Genomic DNA, 25,563 nt, shown 5'->3' on the forward strand with positions numbered 1-25,563 from the left:
TTGCCAGTGCACAACTTTAGTTCCAATGGAATAGAGATTAATGGAGAAGGGTAGTCAAGAACAAATTGTATGAAATTTTATTTTTTAGGACTTCATTTTTTAAAGAAAATTGCAGAAGAGATGTTTTACCTCTCTTTGATCCCTGTTTCATATGCAAAGTATAATCCCTAGATTTACACCACATAATAAACACAAACACAGTTTTATGTAAATCACAAGAGTATATGAGAAATTATAAGCATCAGAGATGTGATGGAAACATATTAGGTTTTTAAGTGCCATGTGTATTTCACTTCACCTCCTATTTGGCCTCTGACATAGACAAATGTGTCACTATACCTAGTGAGGCTCCATTTTATTTAGAAAGCCCAGTAACGTTAATGCTTGTACATTGATGAAAACTATGATTTGTCCGATCCTTCCCTCCTAAGATTTCACCACAATTTACAAACCACTGAAAGTCCTGACACCATATACCTACACATAGCTCAGAGTTGAATAGACACTCTGGGAGGAAAAAATACCATTTTTAATTGAAAAGCTAGACTCTGTCATCTTCCTTCTTCACACTGCAGCCAGTGAATAGGGACACACTAATTTCAGACATCTGAGTGCTTGCAGCACCCGGGACCCTTCCCATCACTGCTAGGTTGTCAAGAGGGGTATTAGCAGCAGGAGGGTCAGGCACCCCTGCCTTGCAACAGCATAACTGAGCTTTAAAATGCTGCTGGAAGGTATTGCTCAGCCAGTAAAGAGCAAAGGGGTTTACACAAGAATTGCTGAAAGCCAGAATCCGAGAGATGATGGTGACAATTAAGTGAACGGTAGAGGAGTCCATATAGGTTTGAGAAGTGAATGAGCGGTAGAGATACAGAAGATGATTTGGCAACCAGCAGAGAGCAAAGAGAGCCACCAGCACCAGAACTGTTCTGGCAATTCGCTTCCGGGATTCAATCTATAGAGAGAAGAAAAATGACAGCAACAACAACCAGAAACCAAGAACCCATTGACAAAACAAACAAAATACCCACAAAAAGAAAACATTGAGCTGGCAGAGATTTTAAAAAGCCATTTTCTAGATTAACTGAGAAATTTATAGTTAACAGGCTGGTGTCTCTTTGCACATGCAAGTGTGGGAAGGCAGCCTGTGGCTATAGAATACAGCACGTGAATTGACATAGTAACCTGTGATGTTGGTCTCTGATTAGCTCTAATTCAGACTCCTACCCCTGATTTTGAGATACTCTAGGGTGTCTCTAACTATCTCAAGGAGTGTTGTAGAACCATTGAAGATTTAATTTTATTAAGAAATAAATGCTGTACAAAACTGTTTTAACTGCATCAGCAGAGGCTGACTAAGTTTGAACAGTCTTATGGGGATTGTGAAAGTTGACAAACTTGTACCTAAAATTGTTTTTATTTAATTTTTTTCCCTAAAATTGTTTTTAAAATATAGAAATTCTACCCATATAGCCCAAGGAATAAAAACCAATGTGCCATCCTTCATATATGAAAATAATCCTACCTACACTTCTTAATAAAAGAAATGACCCAAATGAAGTGAAGACATTGCCTGTAGTCACAGATAGAGCAAAAAAAAACTGTTCACGTGGGCATGAAAATGCAACTTTATAAAATGGTGAATAAATTTAAAAAATGGTGAATAAATAAATAAAATACAACTTTAGCCTCCTAAGCACCACTATTGAACCAACTGAAAGGACTAGCTTGAAAAAAAAACATTGAGTTCTCCATGTACTGGTCAAGAGGTGAATGAAATCATCTCCTACCCAAGAAAGATAGAAATCCTGTTGGGCTTTTTTTTTTTTTTAATTAAGTGGAACAATGTTTTGCCAATATTCTTTTTATCCATTCATATTTATGAGAGGCGAGCACACCTGGGTCTTGCAATGGTCTTAATCAAGCTCCTGTGAGTCACTGTGTTCTTTTGCCACTGGCACTGGGTCCCTCGAGACCTCCCCTCACCAACCAAAGTCTGCTCATCTGTGAGGAGGTGGTCTGCATTGAATAATGTTATGGCTTCTTGCCAGTTCTAACATCCTGCGTTTTTCTATCATTCTATTATACTTTCTAAAACAAAAGATGCTTCACTTTATAGTCTCACCTTGTGTGATGTTTCTCACGGTTCTATGGGGGTGATTTTTGACTTACCCCAAACTTCAGCTGCCCCTTTTCTAATAATAGCGGTCCTACCATTTACTGAATATTCACTATGCAGTAGGAACTATGTTAGGCATTTCATATATATCATCCAGTCCTCATTTCATTTTATACATGAGGAAAGTGAGGCTCAGAGAGGTTAAGTAGCTTGCTCAAGATTGTTCAGCTGGTATGGAATTAAATCCTGGGTCTGACAGACTCCAGAGCCCATGATCATAGCAAAAATATGATACTGCTATTGTATTTATTGTCCAAAGGTGCAAAAGGAGGCATTTCCCTTCTAAATACATGCATGAATCCTGATGAATACATACCTGCTTGCGGGCATGGCTGTGTTCCTCAGTAGGTATGTTCAAGGTGCTTTTGTAAAGAGTTCTAGCAATCAAAGAGTAATAGACAGAGATGATCGAGAGTGGAATAATGTAGAATACTAAGAAGGACAGCAGAGAATGTATCTCTTGCAGGAGCCTTTCAGAAACAGGGTAAGAGGCACACGCTTTAAATGTTACATTTTTGTCAGGATCTTGAAAAGTATATACATTTGAAAATATAGCCTCCGGTAGAGCAATGATCATAGACAGGATCCAGATGCAGCCAGCTTTGGCACAGGTCTTCAGGATGGCATTGGGGGGCTGACGCTCCAGGGGCTTCACAACTGCCTTGTATCTAGAAACACATAATCACAGCAAAAGGCAAAATCAATATCAAAATGACAGAATTTAAAAATTAGAAGTGACCTTAGTGATCATCCAGTTGTAACTCCTATCCAAATGTATATAACCAAGTCAACATCAACCAGCTGAAATTGGCTAGGATTTCAAATACACATAATACATCCCAATAATTTTTATTTATGCTAATCACTTTTCCCTTTTATTCACTGTTGAGATATTCCAGATTTGCAATTTATATGATTTTCTTGTAGATCCTCTATTTAGAGCAAATAAATGTTTTTAGGCATGATTTTGTGTGTGATGGAGAGTAATTCATTACCTGTGTATTACCTTAAGTGTTCTAAAAGACTTCATTTTTAAGTAAGTGACTGATATTAAATCTAATTCTCCTTTCTTTCATGAGTGAGCAGTCATCAACCTTACTAGAAAAGAATTCTATGAGTTTATGCAGAAAAGAGGAGAGGGTTAATTTCTTCCCTGTTCAAATGCTAATTTCTTGCCCAAGCCAATCTGTAGGTAGTTTCAGGGCAAGACAAGGGTGAAATCGAAAAACCCTATACCCATGCAAAGATGCCTCCTTATTCTGACAAATCTATCTCAAAATCTATAGAGCCTTTAAGTAAATCTGTCCTCAAACAGAATATAAAACCAGTCAAAGAAAAAATTTCATAAAAGACACAAGGAAAGCTTTTCTTCCTCTCAGATCCTGGAATCTGAAGAAGCTTTTCCTTCTGGTACTGCCAGACATTGATTACTTACCGGCTTCTTGCAGGCTTTTTAAAGCATCATTTTAAACATTTGGAGCCTCAATTTTTTTATGCCTTCACAGTTATTATTCTACAATAGGCACACAGAAAAACACAGTACTTAGGCTGAAAATATCCTAACAGAGTCCAAACACCCTGACTGCCAGAGGTTCTCACACGCTTCATTCATATAGCTCTAAAAGTCAACTGGGATTAATTTATGTCTCTGGAAACGAGAATGTCATTGAACGCCTATAGAAAAAAACAAATACAATTAAGTCACGACATTATACTGAGTTACCAGGAAGCCGAAAGCCTCACCGTTTCTTCACCATTAATTAATTTGATTCATTTCAAGTAAATTAGATGCATGTGTCTTTTTTACCATTCTTCCGGTAGACAGTGATGTATATGCGGTCAATTTCACACCTATGCTGATGTTTTAATGTTGACAATATTGCACCACTAGGCTGCACTAATGTATAAAGCATAAATTGTTTTTCTTTTTCACCTGGAACAATTTGCCTTAATAAACTGAGGGGAGGGGGGAGACCGTTCCGTATTCTTTCAAACAAACAATTACAGTTCAAAGAAAATAAACGATCCCCGAAGCACACAGTTTCAATCTCTCCTCCGATGCTAACACAGAAATGTTAACATTCTGGTATCAACTTTTATTTAAAATGCCTCCCGATTTTCCAATCTCACATCCAGGTTACAGAGTGTGAGAAAAGCAACAGAGTAGCCAGTGAACACTACATACAAGCTTTCCTTTCTTTTTGTCTAATTTCACATCCTGGCAAATAGAACTGAGAAAAGAAACCCACCTGTCAGCACTGAGAATTGTTAACGTGAACACTGATACACCGACAGAAGTGAGCCTGATGAAAGACAGCACCTTACATCCAATTCTTCCGAACAGCCATCCCTCTGCCAGGTAGTGGGTTGCATCGACTGGCACACAAGTTAGCAGAAGTAAAAGATCTCCAAAAGCCAGGCTGGTGATGAAAATATTGGGAACTGTTTGCATGGATTTGGTCTTGAAAAAGACTTTGATGAGAATAGCGTTTCCAAGGATGCCCACTGAAATGATCACGGCATAAGTGATATAGATGGCACACAATGCTTCTATTCCTGGAGAGTTGTCTCCGGTCCTTCTTTTATTTGTAGAATCATTAGGGACGACGGAGCTCAATGATTCTGTGTCATTTGTGGTTGAAATTAAAGTCTGATTAGGTGACTGAGGCTGCCTTTGAGACATTTCTTCTAAAGCTTATGCCTTGAATATTTCTTCTGCTCAGTTCAAATGTAGTTGACTGTCACGTCTAGTGCCTACGTCTAGTAATGAGATGGTAGAGGAACAGAGCAGAGTGGCAGGCAAATCCAAGACACTCAGATACTCCTTTCCTTCAGTTGTTCTGTGTCTCCCAGCATGCTTGGCTAAATGCTTACAGATCTGGCACTAGAGGGTGGGAGGTGGAGGAGTTTTATTGACGTTTCCATGACAGAAGGAGGGGGGTATGGGAAATGCTCTGCAGTTGCTTATTCTTTCCTGTTGGGGACTCTTAGGACTACCCAGGTGTTATTAAATAATAGTCATTGTTTACTAGAATCACTCTGCTTCCATATCTAGCCATGAAGATCTGTATGGATTTTGTCAATTTTCATCCTTTTCTCTGCATTCAGCAGGTGGTCTAGTGCTCTCTTTTACAGGAAATAAACATGTATGTCCCCTGAAGCACAAACTTGAATCCACTCCTCCAGGTTTAATACCAGAGAGGTGCTGAAGCAACAAATCATGTCACAACCAAGGAGGGATAATTCAGGTGACCTGGGCTTATCACCTGACTCTGACGCATGGTAATGCCCAATCCTGCATATTACCAGGGCCCTGCTACACAATATCAAAGCAATCTTTAAGAGATGCCAAATCCAGGCAAACCACCGGTTGCTTTGTCTCTAAATGTCCTAATAAAACACCATTTACTGTTTGACTTGCTGTTTTAATGCCATGCATTTTTGTAAATGTTGTTTAGGGTTTCTCCCTTTAGAAATGGTTAAAAGGAGCCTGCCTAGTTGCAAAATAAAATAATGGAGAACACAGCTCAAGGTTCTGATGCAAAAGGACTTGTAAGAATGAAAATCATTCTTTTCAAGTGAGGGAATGCCTCAGGCTATTCTAGAAGTTATGGGCATGTAGATAATATTTACATTAACCCAAGGAAGCAGAAAATAAAAGCAATCCTCTTAGTACCAGCAAGAAATGCCCCTTGTTACAGAAAATGTATGTGATTTCTGTGTGTATATGAGGGGCGGGGGGTTGTTTGGGAGTGGGAGGCCAGCAGTTTAAAGGCATTGGATAATATTAACCTGCTCAGAAATATTCTCTGAAATGATCAAACTCAGAGGATAATCTCTCAGCTAGAAGAAACTTTTTGTAAAGACAGTAATATATTTGGTTATCCAATGAACAGGAGTAGCAAACAAAGATTGCTTTTATACCGACAGAATAATAAGCACGATAAAGTCTACAGGGAAAGTGAATTGGTTGAATCAAATCAATTATCTGGTTAATTTGAACAACCTAAACCACACCTATTCTCCACCCCCTTATGAAATTATCCTCACGGCTTGAATTACCCAGTGAAATAACTGTTTTTGATGGGAATGAGGAGGGGGGATGTTTGGATAAACCCAAACCCCTGAACTTTGATGTATATACCCATAAGTAATTTCACGCACTGGGCTGCCCCTTTAAGATCTGCTCTACAGAAAATGGCTCTCCATTGTATCATTCATCTGTTGATGGACATCTAGGTTGCTTCCTCGTCCTGGCTATTGTAAATATTGCTGCAATGAACACTGGGGTAGATGTGTCTTTTAGAATTGTGATTTTCTCAGGTATATGCCCAGCAGTGGGATTGCTGGGTCATATGGTAGGTTTGGATTTCTCAGGTGGCACTCGTGGTAAAGAACCCACCTGTTGATGCAAGAGACATAAGAAGACCCGGATTCGATCCCTGGGTTGGGAAGATCCCTTGGGGGAGGGTATGGCAACAGCCCACTCCAGTATTCTTGCCTGGAGAATCCCATGGACAGAGGAGCCTGGTGGGCTCCATGGGGTTGCAAAGAGTTGGACACAACTGAAGTGATTTAGCATGCAGCATGGCAGGTTTATTCCTAGTTTTTTAAAGGAATCTCCAAAATGTTCTCCACAGTGGCTGTATCAGTCTACATTCCCACCAACAGTGCTAGAAGGTTCCCTTTTCTCCATATCCTCTCCCACATTTATTGTTTGTAGATTTTTTGATGATGGCCATTCTGACTGGTGTGAGGTGATACCTCATTGTAATTTTGAGTTCCATTTCTCTAATAATGAGTGATACTGAGCATCTTTTCCTGTGTTTATTGGCCATCTGTATGTCTTCTTTGGAGAAATATCTGTTTAGGTCTTCTGCCTGTTTTTTGTTTGGATTGTTTGTTTTTCTGACATTGAGCTGTATGTGCTGCTTATACATTTTGGAGATTAACCCTTTGTCAGTTGCTGTTTTTACAATTATTTTCTCCCATTCTGAAGGGAATAATACTCAGCTATAAAAAGGAATGAATTTGAGTCAGCTGTAGTGAGGTAGATGAAACTAGAGCCTCTTATACAGAGTGAAGTCATAAAGAGAAAAACAAGTATTGTATATTAACACATATATATGGAATCTAGAAAAGTGGTACTGATGAACCTAGTACAGAATGGACTTGTGGACACAGCTGGGGAAGGTAAGGGTGGGAGGAATTGAGAAAGTAGCATCAGCATATACACACTATCATGTGTAAAATAGTGGGAAATTGATAAATAATGCAGGGAGCCCAGTCTGGTGCTCTGTGATGACCTAGGTGGGTGGGATGGGGAGAAGGGAGGGAGGCTCTGGAGGGAAGGGTTATATCTGGTGGCTCAGATGGTAAAGAATCTGCCTGCAATGCAGGAGACCCAGGTATGATCCCTGGATTGGGAAGATCCCCTGGAGAAGGGAATGGCAATCCACTCCAGTATTCTTGCCTGGAGAATACCATGGACAGAGGAGCCTGGTGAGCCACATGGGGTCACAAAGAGTTGGACACGACTGAGTGACTGACCCTTTCACCTTCACCCTTTCGTGTGTGTGTGTGTGTGTGTGTGTGTATGTACATATATATATATTTGTGTTGGTTTCTGCCATACAACAACATGAATTAATCATAATTATATATACATATATATTACTTATTATATGGCAAAAAACCAACACAAAATTGTAAAGCTGTTTTCCAACAATTAAAAAATAAATAAATACATAAAAGAACACAGCTCTCTATACTGTCCACATCTTGTTCTCACAAAGCTAATGATAAAAATCTCTTTGGGATTCCTACATAGCATTTAGCAGACAGCAAACAGTATCCCCCAGTTCACACCTCAGTTGATGGCTGCACAGCACTGTTTAGTAAGAAACAAACCCTTGTGTGTGAGTTTTAAAATTATCTGAATTCCAAAGATCTCAGGCACACTTGCCTCGGGCTGCAGCCACCAGTGTGTCTTCCCCCCTTCCTCTGCCCTCTGGTCTGAAGAGGTCAGGAGAAAGCAGGATGTCCCGGGTGCTGCTGGTGTTTTGGGCTCTCTAGAATTCCAGACTTCAAGCAGATCAGAGATGGAAGTGATCTTAGAGACGATGACATCAAATCCTCAATTTTTTTTCAGAGGCAAAAATGAGGTTCAGAGGGGGACAGTTTCTCATGCAAGGTCACACAAGCATTCTGTAGCAGAGTAAACATGAAAATAAGTTCCCTTTGGATTCTGAAGATTAAAAATCAGTGACAAGTGCTGAAAAACCCTTAGCTCCTGACGATGAACCATATTCACTCATTCACCTTGTGGACTTAGGTTTTCCATCTGTTTTGTTAACTAAAGAATAAGAGATCTCCAGGCTAACAAACAAATCATGATAGATACTCTAAATGCATTTACTTATGCTTCATTGATTATGCCAAAGCCTTTGACTGTGTTCAGTTCAGTTCAGTTCGGTCACTCAGTCGTGTCTGACTCTTTGCCACCCCGTGGACTGCAGCACACCAGGCCTCCCTGTCCATCACCAACTCCTAGAATTTACTCAGACTCATGTCTATTGAGTCAGTGATGCCATCCAACCATCTCATCCTCTGTCATGCCCTTCTTCTCCTGCCTTCAATCTTTCCCAGCATCAGGGTCTTTTCAAAGGAGTCAGTTCTTCGTGTCAGGTGGCCAAAGTATTGGAGTTTCAGCTTCAGCATCAGTCCTTCCAGTGAATATTCAGGACTAATTTCCTTTAGGATTGGCTGGTTGGATCGCCTTACAGTCCAAGGGACTCTCAAGAGTCTTCTCCAACACCATAGTTCAAAAGCATCAGTTCTTTAGCACTCAGCTTTCTTTATGGTCCAACTCTCACATTCATACATGACTATGGGAAAAACCATAGCCTTGGTTAGATGGACCTTTGTTAGCAACGTAATGTCTCTGCTTTTTAATATGCTGTCTAGGTTGGTCATAACTTTTCTTCCAAGGAGTAAGGATCTTTTAACTCCATGGCTGTAGTCACCATCTGCAGTGATTTTGGAGGCCTCCAAAATAAAGTCTGTCACTGTTTCCACTATTTCCCCATCTATTTGCCATGAAGTGATGGGAGCAGGTGCCATGATCTTTGTTTTCTGAATGTTGAGTTTTAAGCCAACTTTTTCACTCTCCTCTTTCACTTTCATCAAGAGGCTCTTTAGTTCTTCTTCACTTTCTGCCATAAGGGTGGTGTCATTTGCATATCTGAGGTTATTGAAATTTCTCCTGGCAATCTTGATTCCAGCTCGTGCTTCATCCAGTCCAGCATTTCTCATGATGTACTCTGTATATAAGTTAAATAAGCAGGGTGACAATATACAGCCTTGACGTACTCCTTTTCCTATTTGGAACCCGTCTGCTGTTCCATGTCCAGTTCTAACTGTTGCTTCCCGACCTGCATACAGGTTTCTCAAGAGGCAGGTCAGGTGGTCTGGTATTCCCATCTCTTTCAGAATTTTCCACAGTTTATTGTGATCCACACAGTCAAAGGCTTTGGCATAGTCAATAAAGCAGAAATAGATGTTTTTCTCAAACTCTCTTGCTTTTTTGATGAACCAGCAGATATTGGCAATTTGATCTCTGGTTCCTCTGTCTTTTCCAAAACCAGCTTGAACATCTGGAAGTTAATGGTTCACGTATTGTTGAAGCATGGCTTGGAGAATTTTGAGCATTACTTTACTAGCATGTGAGATAAATACAATTGTGCAGTAGTTTGAGCATTCTTTGGCATTGCCTTTTTTGGGGAATGGAATGAAAACTGACCTTTTCCAGTCCTGTGGCCACTGCTGAGTTTTCCAAATTTGCTGGCATATTGAGGGCAACACTTTCACAGCATCATCTTTTAGGATTTGAAATAGCTCCACTGGAATTCCATCACCTCCACTAGCTTTGTTCGAAGTGATGCTTCCTAAGGCCCACTTGACTTTGCTCTCCAGGATTTCTGGCTCTAGGTGAGTGATCACACCATCGTGATTATCTGGGTTGTGAAGTTCTTTTTTGTACAGTTCTTTGTATTCTTGCCACCTCTTCTTCATAGCTTCTGCTTCTGTTAGGTCCATACCATTTCTGTCCTTTATGAGCCCATCTTTGCATGAAATATTCCCTTGGTATCTCTAATTTTCTTGAAGAGATCTCTAGTCTTTTCCATTCTATTGTTTTCCTCTCTTTCTTTGTACTGATTGCTGAGGAAGGCTTTCTTATCTCTCCTTGCTATTCTTTGGAACTCTGCATTCAAATGGGTGTATCTTTCCTTTTCTCTTTTGCTTTTTGCTTCTCTTCTTTTCACAGCTGTTTGTAAGGCCTCCTCAGACAGCCATTTTGCTTTTTTTTTTTTTTCATTTCTTTTTCTTGGGGATGGTCTCAATCCCTGTCTCCTGTACAATGTCATGAACCTCCATCCATAGTTCATCAGGCAGTCTATCAGATCTAGTCCCTTAAATCTATTTCTCACTTCCACTGTATAATCATCAGGGATTTGATTTAGGTCATACTTGAATGGTGTAGTGGTTTTCCCTACTTTCCTCAATTTAAGTCTGAATTTGGCAATAAGGAGCTCATGATCTGAGCCCCAGTCAGCTCCCGGTCTTGTTTTTGCTGACTGTATAGACCTCCTCCATCTTTGGCTGCAAAGAATATAATTAATCTGATTTTGGTGTTGACCATCTGGTGATGTCCATGTGTAGAGTCTTCTCTTGCATTGTTGGAAGAGAGTGTTTGCTATGACCAGTGCCTTCTCTTGGCAGAACTCTATTAGCCTTTGCTCTGCTTCATTCTGTACTCCAAGGCCAAATTTGCCTGTTACTCCAGGTATTTCTTGACTTTCTAATTTTTCATTCCAGTCCCCTATAATGAAAGGACATCTTTTTTGGGTGTTAGTTCTAGAAGATCTTGTAGGTCTTCACAGAACTGTTCAACTTCAACTTCTTCAGCATTACTGGTTGGGGCATAGACTTGGATTACTGTGATATTGAATGGTTTGCCTTGGAAACGAACAGAGATCATTCTGTCATTTTTGAGATTGCATCTGAGTACTGCATTTCAGTCTCTTTTGTTGGCTATGAGGGCTACTCCATTTCTTCTAAGGGATTCTTGCCCACAGTAGTAGATGTAATGGTCATCTGAGTTAAATTCAACCATTCCAGTCCATCTTAGTTCTCTGATTCCTAAAATGTCGACATTCACTCTTGCCATCTCCTGTTTGACCACTTCCAATTTGCCTTGATTCATGGACCTGACATTCCAGGTTCTTATGCAATATTGCTCTTTACAGCATCGGACCTTGCTTCCATCACCAGTCACATCCACAACTGGGTGTTGTTTTTGCTTTGGCTCCATCTCTTCATTCTTTCGGGATTTATTTCTCCACTGATCTCCAGTAGCATATTGGGCATCTACAGACCTGGGGAGTTCATCTTTCAGTGTCCTATCTTTTTGCCTTTTCATACTGTTCATGGGGTTCTCAAGGCAAAAATACTGAAGTGGTTTACTATTCCCTTCTCCAGTGGAGCACATATTGTCAGAACTCTCTATCATGACCCATCTGTGTGGGTCACAACAAACTGTGGAAAATTGACTGTGTGGATCACAACAAACTGGAAAATTCTGAAAGAGATGGGAATACCAGACCACCTGACCTGCCTCTTGAGAAATCTGTATGCAGGTCAGGAAGCAACAGTTAGAACTGGTCATGGAACAATAGACTGGTTGCAAATCGGGAAAGGAGTATGTCAAGACTGTATATCATCACCCTGCTTATTTAACTTATATACAGAGTACATCATAAGAAACACTGGACTGGATGAAGCACAAGCTGGAATCAAGATTGCCAGGAGAAATTTCAATAACCTCAGATATGCAGATGACACCACCCTTATGGTAGAAGGTGAAGAAGAACTAAAGAGCCTCTTGATGAAAGTGAAAGAGGAGAGTGAAAAAGTTGGCTTAAAACTCAACATTCAGAAAACAAAGATCATGGCATCTGCTCCCATCACTTCATGGCAAATAGATGGGGAAATAGTGGAAATAGTGACAGACTTTATTTTGGGGGGCTCCAAAATCACTGCAGATGGTGACTGCAGCCATGGAGTTAAAAGATCCTTACTCCTTGGAAGAAAAGTTATGACCAACCTAGACAGCATATTAAAAAGCAGAGACATTACTTTGCCAGCAAAGGTCCATCTAGTCAAAGTTATGGTTTTTCCCATATTTATATATGGATGTGAGAGTTGGACCATAAAGAAAGCTGAGTGCTGAAGAATTGATGCTTTTGAACTGTGGTGTTGGAGAAGACTCTTGAGAGTCCCTTGGACTGCAAGGAGATCCAACCAGCCAATCCTAAAGGAAATCAGTCCTGAATATTCATTGGAAGGACTGATGTTGAAGCTGAAACTCCAATACTTTGGCCACCTGACATGAAGAACTGACTCCTTTGAAAAGACCCTGATGCTGGGAAAGATTGAATGGCAGGAGGAGAAGGGCATGACAGAGGATGAGATTGTTGGATGGCATCACCGACTCAATGGACATGAGTTTGAGTAAACTCCGGAGTTGGTGATGGACAGGGAGGCCTGGTGTGCTGCAGTCCATGGGGTCGCAAAGAGTCGAACACAACCGAGTGACTGAATTGAACTTTACCCTGTAATTCACCCACAAAGCATAACCATGTCTAGTTAATTGTTTGTAGTTCAAGTTGCAAGGCACTTAGCCTGAACAAAATGATTAAGTCCCTTTTTGTTTGTCTTTAGTACACAATAGGTCAATATTATCATCCAAGGTTTTCAAAATCAACTTCTTGGTTGTAGATTTGTTGTGTAGTCTCTCAGTTGTGTCTGACTCTATGCGACTCCCTCAACTGTAGCCCATCAGGCTCCTCTGTCCATCGGATTCTCCAGGCAAGAATACTGGAGTGGGTTGCCATTTACACATTGAACAAATAAATTACCGATTTTCTAAAGTTAGCTTTCATGGTTTCACTCAAATTCATTTTTTTTTCTTTTCAAATTCATTTAATGTTAGGAAAATCTTTTAAAAAATCTCCATGGAACTGGGAATCTAAGGGTGCTGAAGAAATCTACTCTACCTCTAAAGTGGTGGTGAGAGGGATTAGAAGACAGTTGCTCAAGAGAGGCTGCAAACTTGACTCTAATGTCCTCAGCCATCGTTAAACAGGAAAGGGGCTCTCACATTTTGGTTTGCTTCAGAATCGCCAGGAAGGCATGTCAAAACAGAAATTGCTGGGTCTCATATCCAGAGTTTCTAATTTGATTGATCTGGCGTGGAGCCTGAGCATCTGTGTTTCTAACAGGTTCCTGGGTGATAACTGATTCTGCTGGTAGGAGACCACACTCTGAGAATCACTTAATATGATAAAAATTAAAATAATCCAGTTGACCAGTTGAGATCAAAGAGAGATTTCTGTGGGTCTTTATTAAAGAAAGAGGAATTCTGGACTTCCCTGGTGGTTCGGTGTATAAGAATCTGCCTGACAATACAGGGGACACGGGTTCAATCACTGGTCTGGGACGATCCCACATGCCCCAGAGCAACTAAGCTCGTGTGCCACAACTCCTGGGCCCACTTGCTGCAACTACTAAAGCCAGTGCGCCTAGAACCTGTGCTCTGCAACAAGAGAAGCCCCACTCAACACAATTAGAGAAAGCCTGCACAAAGCAACTAAGACCTAGCACAGCCAAAAATAAAATAAATAAAAATCCATGTGCCACAATGAAAAGATCCTGCTTCACACAAGGAATATCCCACGTGCCACAACTAAGACTTGACATAGCCAAATAATTTTTTTTAAATGGATAACAAACAAGGACCTACTGTACAGTGCAAGAAACTCTGCTCAATATTATATAACAATCTAAATGGGAAAAGAATTTGAAAAAGAATGGATATATGGTATATGTATATGTATATATATATATGGTATATGTATAACTGAATCACTTTGCTGTACACTTGAAAACTAACACAACATTGTTAGTCAACTATACTCCAATATAAAATAAAAAGTTAAAAAAGAAAAGATAAATTAATTTTATAAAAATAAGAAGGAATTCTGTGATGTGATGGATACTTCAAAAATCCTCCCTATGGGAGGGAACATATGTATACCTATGGCTGATTCTTGTTGATGTTTGATGGAAAACAACAAAATTCTGGAAAGCAATTATCCTTCAATTAAAAAATAAATAAAAAAAAATCAAAGTGTCTGATTCTTTGCGACCCCATGGACTGTAGCCTACCAGGCTTCTCCGTCCATGGGATTTTCTAGGCAAGAATACTGGAGTGGGTTAAAGTTAAAAAAAAAATCCTAACTATCTCAGCCCTAGTTCACATCTAGTGAACCATCGGGTACCTGTGCTCAAATTACTCAGGATTCTAGGGGTGATCTTCCAATGGGAGAAAGATGAAACAGTTTAGATTTTGGCCTATGACTCAAGCTCAAATTCTGTCTGCATATTTGAGAAGTGAAAAATGAATAACTAGAACTCTCAATCTGTAAGTCTCCAACAACAGAGGTTCTCCTCCCCACTTTTTTAAATCTCTTGGGCTGGGAAACAGGATGGATTTCTTTGTTATTAATTAACTGGGTTAGATCAACTTAAAGAGGACAACTTTGACTTGTGGGTGTATTTGGATCTATGTAATAGGGATTCCTGTCATCACAGAGTTCTCTGATCTCCTTCATAATTTCTTGCTCCAAAACATAATCAGTCTAATTTTATATTTCAAGGGGAGACTACTATCCAGAGTGGCCTCTTCAGAGACCAGGTTAAAAAAAATACAAATTATGAAATGGTGGGCTCTACAAAGAGCAGAAATTCCACCCGAATCTTTAAGTGGAATTTTTTGTTAAAGCAAATTCTTGTCGTGGTTAAACATAGTGGCTCCTGAAAAGTGAACAACCATGTAGGCTATTCAGATTTTGATGCCTTTCTTTGCCTTGATCACGATACTTGTCCACCCAGTCAGTTCAGTCATTTCAGTCGCTCAGTCATGTCTGACTCTTTGTAACCCCATGGACTGCAGCAAGCCAGGCCTCCCTGTCCATCACCAACTCCCAGAGTTTACTCAAACTCATGTCCATTGAGTCAGTGATGCCATCTAACCATCTCACCCTCTGTTGTCCCCTTCTCCTCCTGCCTTCATTCTTTCCCAGCATCAGGGTCTTTTCAAATGAGTTCTTCACATCAGGTGGCCAAAGTATTGGAACTTCAGCCTCAGCCTCAGTCCTTCCAATGAATATTCAGGACTGATTTCCTTTAGGATGGGCTGGTTTGATCTCCTTGCAGTCCAAGGGACTCTCGAGAGTTATCGTTATTTCTCCTGGCAATCTTGATTCCAGACTTGCCTGCGTGTGTCCAGGAGTCTCCAGCGGAGGCATGAGTCAACAGTGGCCTGCTGTGGGGTCAGGGGCACTGAATACAACAGTGTGGGCATAAGTCCTTTTGAAGGAGGTTGCCATTACTGCCGTTACCCCTACCATTTAGAGCCCAAAATCACTGCAGATGGTGACTGCAGCCAGAAAATTAAAAGACACTTGCTCCTTGGAAGAAAAGCTATGACCAACCTAGACAGCATATTAAAAAGCAGAAACATTACTCTGCCGACAAAGGTCTATAGAGTCAAAGCTATGGTTTTTCCAGTAATCAGGTATGGATGTGAGAGTTGGACTATAAAGAAAGCTGAGCACTGAAGAATTGATGCTTTTGAACTGTGGTACTGAAGAAGACTCTTGAGAGTCCCTTGAACTGCAAGGAGATCCAAACAGTCCATCCTAAAGGAAATCATCCCTGAATATTCATTGGAAGGACTGATGCTGAAGCTGAAGTTCCAATACTTTGGCCACCTGATATGAAGAGCCGACTGATTTGAAAAGACCTTGATGCTGGGAACGATGGAAGGTGTGAGGAGAAGGCGATGACAGAGGATGAGATGGTTGGATGGCATCACTGACTCAATGGACATGAGTTTGAGTAAACTCTGGGAGTTGGTGATGGACAGGGAGGCCTGGTATGCTTCAGTCCAAGGGGTTGCAAAGAGTCGGACATGACTGAGCGACTGAACTGAACTGAACTGAACTGAATTTAACCCCTACCATAGTTTGGCCTCAGTCCAAACAACAGGGAGGGAGCACAGCCCCACCCATCAACAGAAAATTGGATTAAAGTTTTACTGAGCATGTCCCCACCTATCAGAACAAGACCCAGATTCCCCCACAATCAATCTTTCCCATCAGGAAACTTTCACAAGCCTCTTATCCATTAGAGGGCAGACAGAATGAAAATCACAATCACAGAAAACTAATCAAACTGATCACATGGGCCACAGCCTTGTCTAACTCAGTGAAACTATAAGCCATGCCTTGTAGGGCCGCCCAAGATGGATGGGTATGGTGGAGAGTTCTGACAAAAAGTGGTCCACTGGAGAAGGGAATGACAGACCACTTCAGTATTCTTGCCTGAGAACCCCATGAGCAGTCTGAAAAAGCAAAAGGATATGACACTTGTCCGCCCACACATGCCTCATATTCTTTGCTGTGGTCAGTGTGAAATTCTCAAATTGTAATAGATGGAGGCAGTTTTGCATCATACAAAATGTTTAGGCTTCATATATCTATATATATATATATAGATATATATATAGATATATATATAGATATTATATGTGCATGCTAAGTCACTTCATCATGTCTGACTCTTTGTGATCCTATAGACTGTAGCCTGCCAGGCTCCTCTGTCCGTGGAATTCTCCAGGCGAGAATACTGGAGTGGATTGCCATGACCTCCTCCAGGGGATCTTCCTGACCCAGGGATTGAACTCCCATTTCTTACATCTCCTGAATACACACACACACGTATACATATACATATATGTATATACATATACATAAATACACACAATTACACACACACACACACACATAATTTCGGTCACATTGCACAGCATGTGGAATCTTAGTTCCCTGACCAGGGATCGAAGCTGTGCCCCTTGCATTGGAAGCACAATCTTAACCAGTAGACTGCCAGGGAAGTCCTAGGCTTCCTAAATATTGAGGTACAAATTATGAAGTAATGAATTTATCTCTCAGTGCATTTCTGCCTCTCAATAACCTTCTCCTTTTTCCTAGAATTCTCTCACATACCCTTAATCACGTGTCAAGTCAATAAAGGCCAGACACTTACCATATGGCCCCGCAATTCCACTCCTAGGTATATCTACCCAAATAAATGAAAACATATGTCCACACAAAGACTTGAATGCAAATGTACATGGAAGCATTTTTCATAAAATCAAACTGGAAACATCAGTTTCCAGTCTATCAGTTGGAATCAACTAAACGTCCATCAGTTAGCAATCAGGTAAACATAATGTGACTTATCCATATCGTGGAATACTAATCAGAAATTTTAAAACAACAATATTATTTTCAAATCCAATTGATCAATTATCAATTTTACTTTTTTATGAGACAGAAATTACCGTTTTGTAGCTATTTAGTTAGCAACACGAAACCCTTTCATGATCTATCATCTGTAGTGGGAATTGTTCCACATAAAAATGGTGACTCTTACAAATTGGAAATTATATATTAAATGCATTTGACCATTCCCTCCTTGACCTTTACCGTAGGATTGGAATAACTTGGGAGAGTTAGTTTTCTTACAAATTAGCACCTAACTTTTCATGAGTTCAGAGTGGCCACTGATCCCAAATAAGAATAAACTATTAACATATGTGACAACAGAGATGAATCGCAAACATACTCAATAAAAGACACTAGATATTCTGTGTGTGTGTGTGTTAAGTCGCTTCAGTCATGTCCTACTCTTTGCGACACCATGGACTGTAGCCCACCAGGCTCCTCTGTCCGTGGGATTCTCCAGGCAAGAATATTGGAGTGGGTTGCCATTTCCTTCTCCAAGGAATCTTCCTGACCCAGGGATTGAACCCGTGTCTCTTAGGTCTCCTTCATAAGCAGGCAGATTCTTTACCACTAGCGCCACCGGGGAAGAACAGTATTCTGTATGATTCTTTAATATGAAATTTTTAGAGAAGACAAAGCTGTGATGAGAAAAGGCACATTAGTGTTTGCCTGGGTCTGGAGGCTGGGGCAAGGATGACTGCTAAGGAGTCCAAGGAAAAAACTGAGGCTAATGGAAGTGTTTGTAATGATGTGGTGTGATGATGTTTGTGTAATGGCACACCTTTATTAGGGCTTCCCAGGTGGCGCTAAGTGGTAAAGAACCTGCTTGCCAAGGCAGGTTAGACTTAAGATACATGGATTTGATCCCTGGGTAGGGAAGATCCCCTGGAGAAGGGAATGGCGGCCCACTCGAGTATTCTTGCCTGGAGAATCCCATGGACAGCAGAACCTGGCGGGCAGCAGTCCATAGGTTTGCACAGAGTCAGACACGACTAAAGCGACTTAGCACGTGCACACATACCTTTATTAAAACTCAAATTGTGCACTGGAAATAAGTGAGTTCATGGTATGTAAATTGTACCTCAAGAAAGCTGAAAAATGAGAAAAAAAAATAGGAAGTCCCAGGCTGGGTGCTGTTGGGGGATAGAGATGAGTAGGCCATTTCCTGCCCGAGGGATGGTGATGCAGAGGATTTGAGGCCGCTCTGGTTGGTACTGCTGCTGCTACAGCCAGTACCAGACTGTGCTCTGCGGCCTTCTGCCAGGACTAGGGCTCCTGTTTGAGGAGACACAGAAATGAGTAGCACAAACCGCTTGTCCTCAAAGAACATGATGAGGGAGAGGAGGTAAGGACACCACCAGGACACCTGAATTTCTCGGGCACGTACAGACACTTGTCACACAGGCTGTTTAGCTTCTTGCAAAGTCCTGCACCTCAAGTATTTCCTGCAGCCCCTAAGGATGGGGGTCTTAGCTATCGTTTGGGACTTAGATTGTCCTAGAGTCGGTGGCAATGTTTTAGCCCTTCGAGGTCTTTTCTAGTGTCTTCCCTGTGCTCACGAACATTAATCATGTTCGTGATTAATATATTGCCATCAGTCCTGTGGCTGCTCCACTGGGTGCCCCACCCTCTGCCCCACCGAGCATAGCAGTCTGGCTCCAAGGAGCACAACTGATCTGTGAGGTGCTGCCAGAATCACAGGGTAGGATAAGCATGCACGTTAAAAATAAGGTCTTCTTAAATCTTAAAACTTCTCATTACAAGAAAAAAATGTATGCATAGTGACGGACATTATCTCAAGGTATTGTGGTGATCATTTCACAATATATCCAAATATCAAACCATTATGTTATATACTTGAAGCTAACATAATGTTGTAGATCAATGATACCTCAATAAAAAATGTCTCTCATCTTCCAATATCCAGATTACAATGGCACTGACACCACCCTCCCCCCCCACCGACCCCGCGCACTCATGTTTTTCTAGAAAGGATTCTAATGGTTCCTTAAATCTACCGGAGAATCTCTAGGGTTGTCTCCCTATATACATGAATCAGTCCTCTCTTTATTTGTTTGATCTGGTCCCCTAAATTTTTGGCAACCTAATCTTGACTCTTGAAATGGACTTCACAACTATTCACATCAAGGTGGTCTCACTTGCCGCTCTCGGTTGACTGATTCAATTCTCCCTCATTTACAAATTAGCACAAATTACAAATATGAGGAGGTTGCTGAATCCAGGTAGTGGTTCTAGAGTCCTTGAAAGTGAAAAAGGTAGCTTGAAGCTGAGCCCCCAACACCTGGCTCAAGCTCCATAGGGGTATGAACTGAGAGTTGAAACTGAATACATAGGTGAGCATCCTACGGTCCCAGGAACGGAGATAGGAGGATGTCAGAGTCTGAGAACGTGACAGGATCCGCACTGCCCCTCTCACAGGCCAGAGGAAGTGCGTTAGCATCCGGTACAAGAGTCTAGTGACTTTCCTGGGCAGGGTTTACGACGAGAACATCTGTCTCTTGGGACCAGGTCCATGGCATCTTTACTACTGAGCATTAAAGTGCAGAGAACCTGCATAACAGAATGTCCCATGTCATAAGACAAAGCAAATATCAACCCTAGGAACATAAACATAAAGAGGAGCTAATAGTTGTGAGTAATAACGATAATTTGAAGCTCTGGAGAGGCACGTAAATAATAATAAAAGGTAGACCCTGAACTCCTGGCAAGCAAGACAGACCACCATGGCTTTGTAAATACAGGATGGTGTTTCAGTTCATGTTTTCTTTCTTTTGTTGCTTCTCAGATGCTCTTCCTCTCTTCCACATTATCCACTTTCTTTCCAGCAGAGCGCTGTGCAAAATAGCTCCCTGCCTCACTTGCCAAGAGTAAGAAAGAGCAAGGAGACCAGATCCTGCCATACCAGGGGAGGGGAGAGCATGTGATCTCGGCACCAGCAGGGGTAGCGAGGACTCTGGGAGCTCCTGGCACATCTGGCCTTTCCTCTCCAGAGCCCACCTCACCCAGGAGCTGAATTTCCCATGCAGTTTGTTAGACAGACCAAAGTTCTCATTCTTCCTCCCTGTTTGGAATTCAGACACCCCTGACAGATCCTCAGAGGCACTGGGCAGGCCCACTTCAAGCGGTGTGAGGTGGAGAGAAGGTTCTGTGTTCCAGGCTGCCTATTTGGGTGAGGGTGTGGACTTACACCAAATCTCTGAGTCTCATAGCCCTTAGCTAAGTAGGGGTTCATGGTGGATATGAGGTTGGGGAGTAAACATCCCCAGATTAACCTGAGGTTGGTTAAGTGAAGCAAGATGACAAAAATGCTGCCAAAGCAAGACTCCTCACAGCACCTCCACGTTTCCTGTCTTTAAGAGTATGTAACAAGCCTGTGTTAGTAATATTTATGCCAGGGTAATGAAATGAACTGTTTTATACATCTCCCTCTCACACACACACACCACAAGTTTGAGGGCACATCAAAAAGCAAAATTACTTACATACTCTCAAAGATGATCTCTTGGAAGACTTTCAAAAGATTTTCTGATAACAATAGTCCCCAGTATGGAAGGGGGAGAAGTTGAAGAGCCTGAAACAAGATTTGCCAACACAGCCACTCTAGGGTCCTTTAGAGTCCAGACTCCACTTCTCACAGGCTGGCGTGTGGAGCTGTCTGTCTCACCTCACTGCTGTGTGTCTGCAGTCACTCAGTCATGTCTGACTCTGACCCCATGGACTATAGCCTGCCAGGCTCCTCTGTCCATAGGATTTCCCAGGTGAGAACATTGGAGTGGGTTGCCATTTCCTCCTTCAGGGGATCTTCCGCACCCAGGGATCGAACTCAAGTCTCTTGTGTCTCCTGCATTGGTAGGAGCTGGATTTGTGTCTTTACAGAGCCTGGAGCCAGGAAACACCTTCAGCTTTTCCATTTTCCCAGAGTTGGATCTCTTTCCAATAGAAGCAGGTGGGCACTGATCATTAGGGGATAGGTCAAAAGTCAGCTTCCCCTTGCTTGCTGGGTGGAAGACAGCCCCAAGGGAGAATTAAAGGGAGCTTTGGTCCAGAGAAAGCAAGTTAACAGTGGAGGAAATGTTGGTACCCTGTAAGGTCTTGGAGCTTCACTCACAAGCTTCTGCTGCCATGTGCCTGGGGTCTCTGCAGACCCCTGTCCTCTGAGATTGAATGGAACTGGAAATAGCTTCGGCTTTTCAGTTTTTCCAGAGTCAGATCTATTTCCAACAGAAGCAGTTGTGCACTGATGAAGGGCCATGGATCAAGAGACGTCCTCCCCTTAGTAGATGGTTAGGAGGAAGCCCAGAGGGAGACGTGGTTGGATGGCACAGACAAGGAGATTTGGTGTTAGGCAAAAAAAAAAAAAAAGTGGCAACAGCAGGGACAAATTTGCTGCCCTGTCCACATTAGTGCTCCTTCCCAAGAGTTACCCCTATGAGAGGGAGGCTCAGTGTGAAGACGCAGCCTGGGAACTCTGATATTGTTCCTCTAGAGTGTGGCAGCATCAGTGAGAACACATTTTGGCTTTGAACCAGCGAGTGTGGGAGATCCCTTTTCTGGGCCACAGCAGCTGTGTTCCTGCCTGCACAGAAGCAGGTGCCTGGAATTACTCATAGCATTTCTATCATGTTCCAGCTTAAGCTATGTGGAAGGGAGCAGTGTGGTCATGATTTGTGGTAGAAAATTTTGCATCAGTAGTGATCCTTGCCTCATGTGCTGGGCTGGCAGACAGCTCAGGCTGGTTGGCCAGAGGCTGGCCATGTTTAGGGACTTCTAGAAGTATTTTGTGGGACGGTGGGAACAGAAAGGGAAACACTGGTACCCTGGTCCTACCTGTGCGACCTCTCTGGGCCTTTTCTTGGGCTTCCCTGATGGCTCAGATGATAAAGAATCCGCCTGCAATGTGGGAGACCTGGGTTTGATCCCTGGGTCAGGAAGATCCCCTGGAGGAAGGGAAAGGCAACTCACTCCAGTATTCTTGCCTGGAGAATTCCATGGACAGAGGAGCATGGCGGGCTACCGTCCACGGGGTTGCAAAGAGTCGGACATGACTGAGCAACTAACCCTTTTATGTTCATATAATTATTTGGAGTTGCTATTCAGAAATATGCTGGAGATGGGAAGAAAGCTAAAACTTTCCTTCCCCAGATATCCTTCAAGCCACCTCAAATACTTCATGAGGATAAAGCAAAATTATGTGTGTAATGTGTTTAATACAGTACCTGGAACATAGTAAGTGGAACTTTAATAAAATATAAGTATATGATTTGATCTACAAAGACTTGATTTATACAACCATAATCAGCAGTTCGTGTTAGATTTACACTGATTCTTAGCTCTCACACCATCACAGCATCATCTCGAGAGCTGTTAAGAGATACCTGTGCCTAGGCCTCAGGCCCGGAGGCTCTGAATCAGTTGGTCTGGTCTGGATCCCTAAAATCTGTACTTTTATTATTTTTGCTGCACCGCACTGCATCTTAGTTCCCTGACCAGGGATTGAACCTGTGCTCCCTGCATTGGCAGCACAGACTCTTAACCACTAGACTGCCAGAGAAATCCCTAAAACCTGTATTATAAAAATCTCACAAGCTGATTCCTAATGTGTGACAAGGGCTGGGACCAGTATTAGGGCCTGGAAATGTTAAGTCTGGAACTTAAGGTCAAATTATCATCACCTGGCAAGAAGGGAGGCCTGAAGACCCTTGGAATGAGTTAGGGCCTTTAAAAGTAGGGTTGAGGGGAATGGTAAATGACCACATTGATCAAACTACAATGTGGATGGTTGTTACCTTTTCTTTTTGCTTTTAAAGATATAGCATGAGGGATGGGATGGGGAGGGAGGTGGGAGGGGGGGTTCAGGATGGGGTACACATGTAAATCCATGGCTGATTCATGTAAATGTATGGCAAAAACCACTACAATACTGTAAAGTAATTAGCCTCCAACTAATAAAAATAAATGGAAAAAAATAGAAAAAAATAAAATCTAAAAAAAAATAAAGATATAACATTATGACAATAGACCTATAACTACAATGTTCTTACTCATGCTTTTCCTAAAGGAAATGCCACATCATAAAACACTTTGGGAACTCACTGGTTAATTGAGTGAATAATTCAATCTTCAGCAAACTAGAAGCAGCATGTGAAAGTGAAAGCTGCTCAGTTGTATCTGACTCTTTTTGAGTCCATGAGATTCTCCAGGCAAGAATACTGGAGGGGGTAGCCTTTCCCTTCTCCAGGGGATCTTCCCAACCCAAGGATTGAACTCAGGTCTCCTTCATTGCAGGCAGATTCTTTACCAGTTGAGCCACTAGGGGAGCCCAAGAATGCTGGAGAGGATAGCCTATCCCTTCTCCAGATGATCTTCCTGGCCCAGGAATCGAACCAGGCTCTCATGCATTGCAGGCGGTCTCTTTACCAGTTGAGGTACCAGGGAAGCAGAATAAACAGAAGCAGCATAAACATCCTTTTATAAAATTTCGACTTTGAGCTCAAGACGTTGCTTGGCAAATACATTTGAGAATATATGTATCTTGTTTATTTCTGGGTTCATAGCATCTATTCCAGTGACTTTATGCAAAGTAGTGAAAGTGTTAGTCGCTCAGTCGTGTCCAACTCTTTGTGTGACCCCATGGACTGTAGCCCCCCAGGCTCCTCTGTTCATGGGATTCTCCAGGCAAGAATACTGGAGTGGGTTGCCATGCCCTTCTTCAGGGGATCTTCCTGACCCAAGGGTCAAACCCAGGTCTCTTGCATTGCAGGTGGATTCTTTACCACTGAGCCACCGAGAAAGTAAGTTCTCAGTAATTATTTGTTGAATGAATGAATGAAGGAAGGAAATGAACATGGCTCCCCAGACTGATCAGTGGAACTGAGCTCAGCTGCTAAGACATAGTCTAGCTTAGGAATGCATACATGTGAGACAAGTCTTTTGTCTATATTAGTAAGTTAATGTTAACTTAGTAAATTATTGTAACTAAGAATTTTCATATGTGCTGCACCCTCAGAAGACTTCAGTGAGTGAAGAGGAGGTAGAGTTATAACTCTGAGCTGGTATATCAATAGTTCTGATACTTCCTCCTTGAATATGTGCCACTAGATCAGTGAAAGTTTGCATCTTGATTATTAAAAAAAAAAGTTTGGTCACAGTATATAGAAAATACCAAGGAATAGTAAAGCTAGTAAAAAAAAAAAAAGCTAGTAAAATTAATGAGCTAGCAAGGTTGCAGGATACAAGAGCAACACACAAGATTCCATTGCATTCCTGTATAACGGCAACAAATATGTGGAAGGAAATGAACAATTGTTGATGTTTAGTCGCTCAGTCACGTATGACTCTTTTGTGATCCCATGGACTGTAGTCCGCCAGGCTCCTCTGTCCATGGGATTTCCCAGGCAAGAATACTAGAATGGGTTGCCATTTCCTTCTCCAAAGTAGCAACAAACATGTGGAAGGAAATTAACAATACAGCCATTTTTTTTTACAGCCATTTTTTAAATCATTCTGAAGGAAATGTAACACGTAGGTATAAATCTAACAAAATGTGTATAGGATATCTGTGCTGAAAATTTTAAAATGCAGATGCAAGAAATCAAAGATTTAAATAAATGGAGAGATACACCTTGTTCATGGATTGGAAGACTCAACATAGTAAAGATGTCAATTCTTCCCAAATTGATCTATACATTTAAATGCAATTCCTGTCAAAATCCCAGCAAGATGTTTTATACCTATAGACAAGATTATTCCAAAATATATATGGAAAGGCAAAGGAACTAGAATAGCTAAATCAGTTCTGAAAAAGGATAAAGTGGAAGGGATTACTCTACCTAATTTTAAGACTTAACTATATACCTACAGTAATCAAGGCAGTATATCAATAGTTCTGAT

At 41.6% G+C, this 25,563-nt stretch overlaps 1 protein-coding gene across 1 annotated transcript; it reads right to left on the reverse strand.

The window, feature by feature from the left end:
- Positions 1-476: 476 nt before the first annotated feature.
- On the reverse strand, positions 477-5,003 carry BRS3 (bombesin receptor subtype 3). Its single transcript, XM_043460085.1, has 3 exons — positions 4,429-5,003; positions 2,496-2,847; positions 477-955 (listed from the first exon to the last, which is right to left on the reverse strand). The coding sequence occupies exons 1-3, from the start codon at positions 4,860-4,862 to the stop codon at positions 542-544; spliced, it is 1,200 nt and encodes a 399-aa protein (XP_043316020.1). The 5' UTR covers positions 4,863-5,003; the 3' UTR covers positions 477-541.
- Between the last annotated feature and the right edge of the window lie 20,560 nt (positions 5,004-25,563).

Source organism: Cervus canadensis, chromosome X, assembly GCF_019320065.1.
Source record: "Cervus canadensis isolate Bull #8, Minnesota chromosome X, ASM1932006v1, whole genome shotgun sequence".
Lineage (NCBI taxonomy): Eukaryota > Metazoa > Chordata > Mammalia > Artiodactyla > Cervidae > Cervus > Cervus canadensis.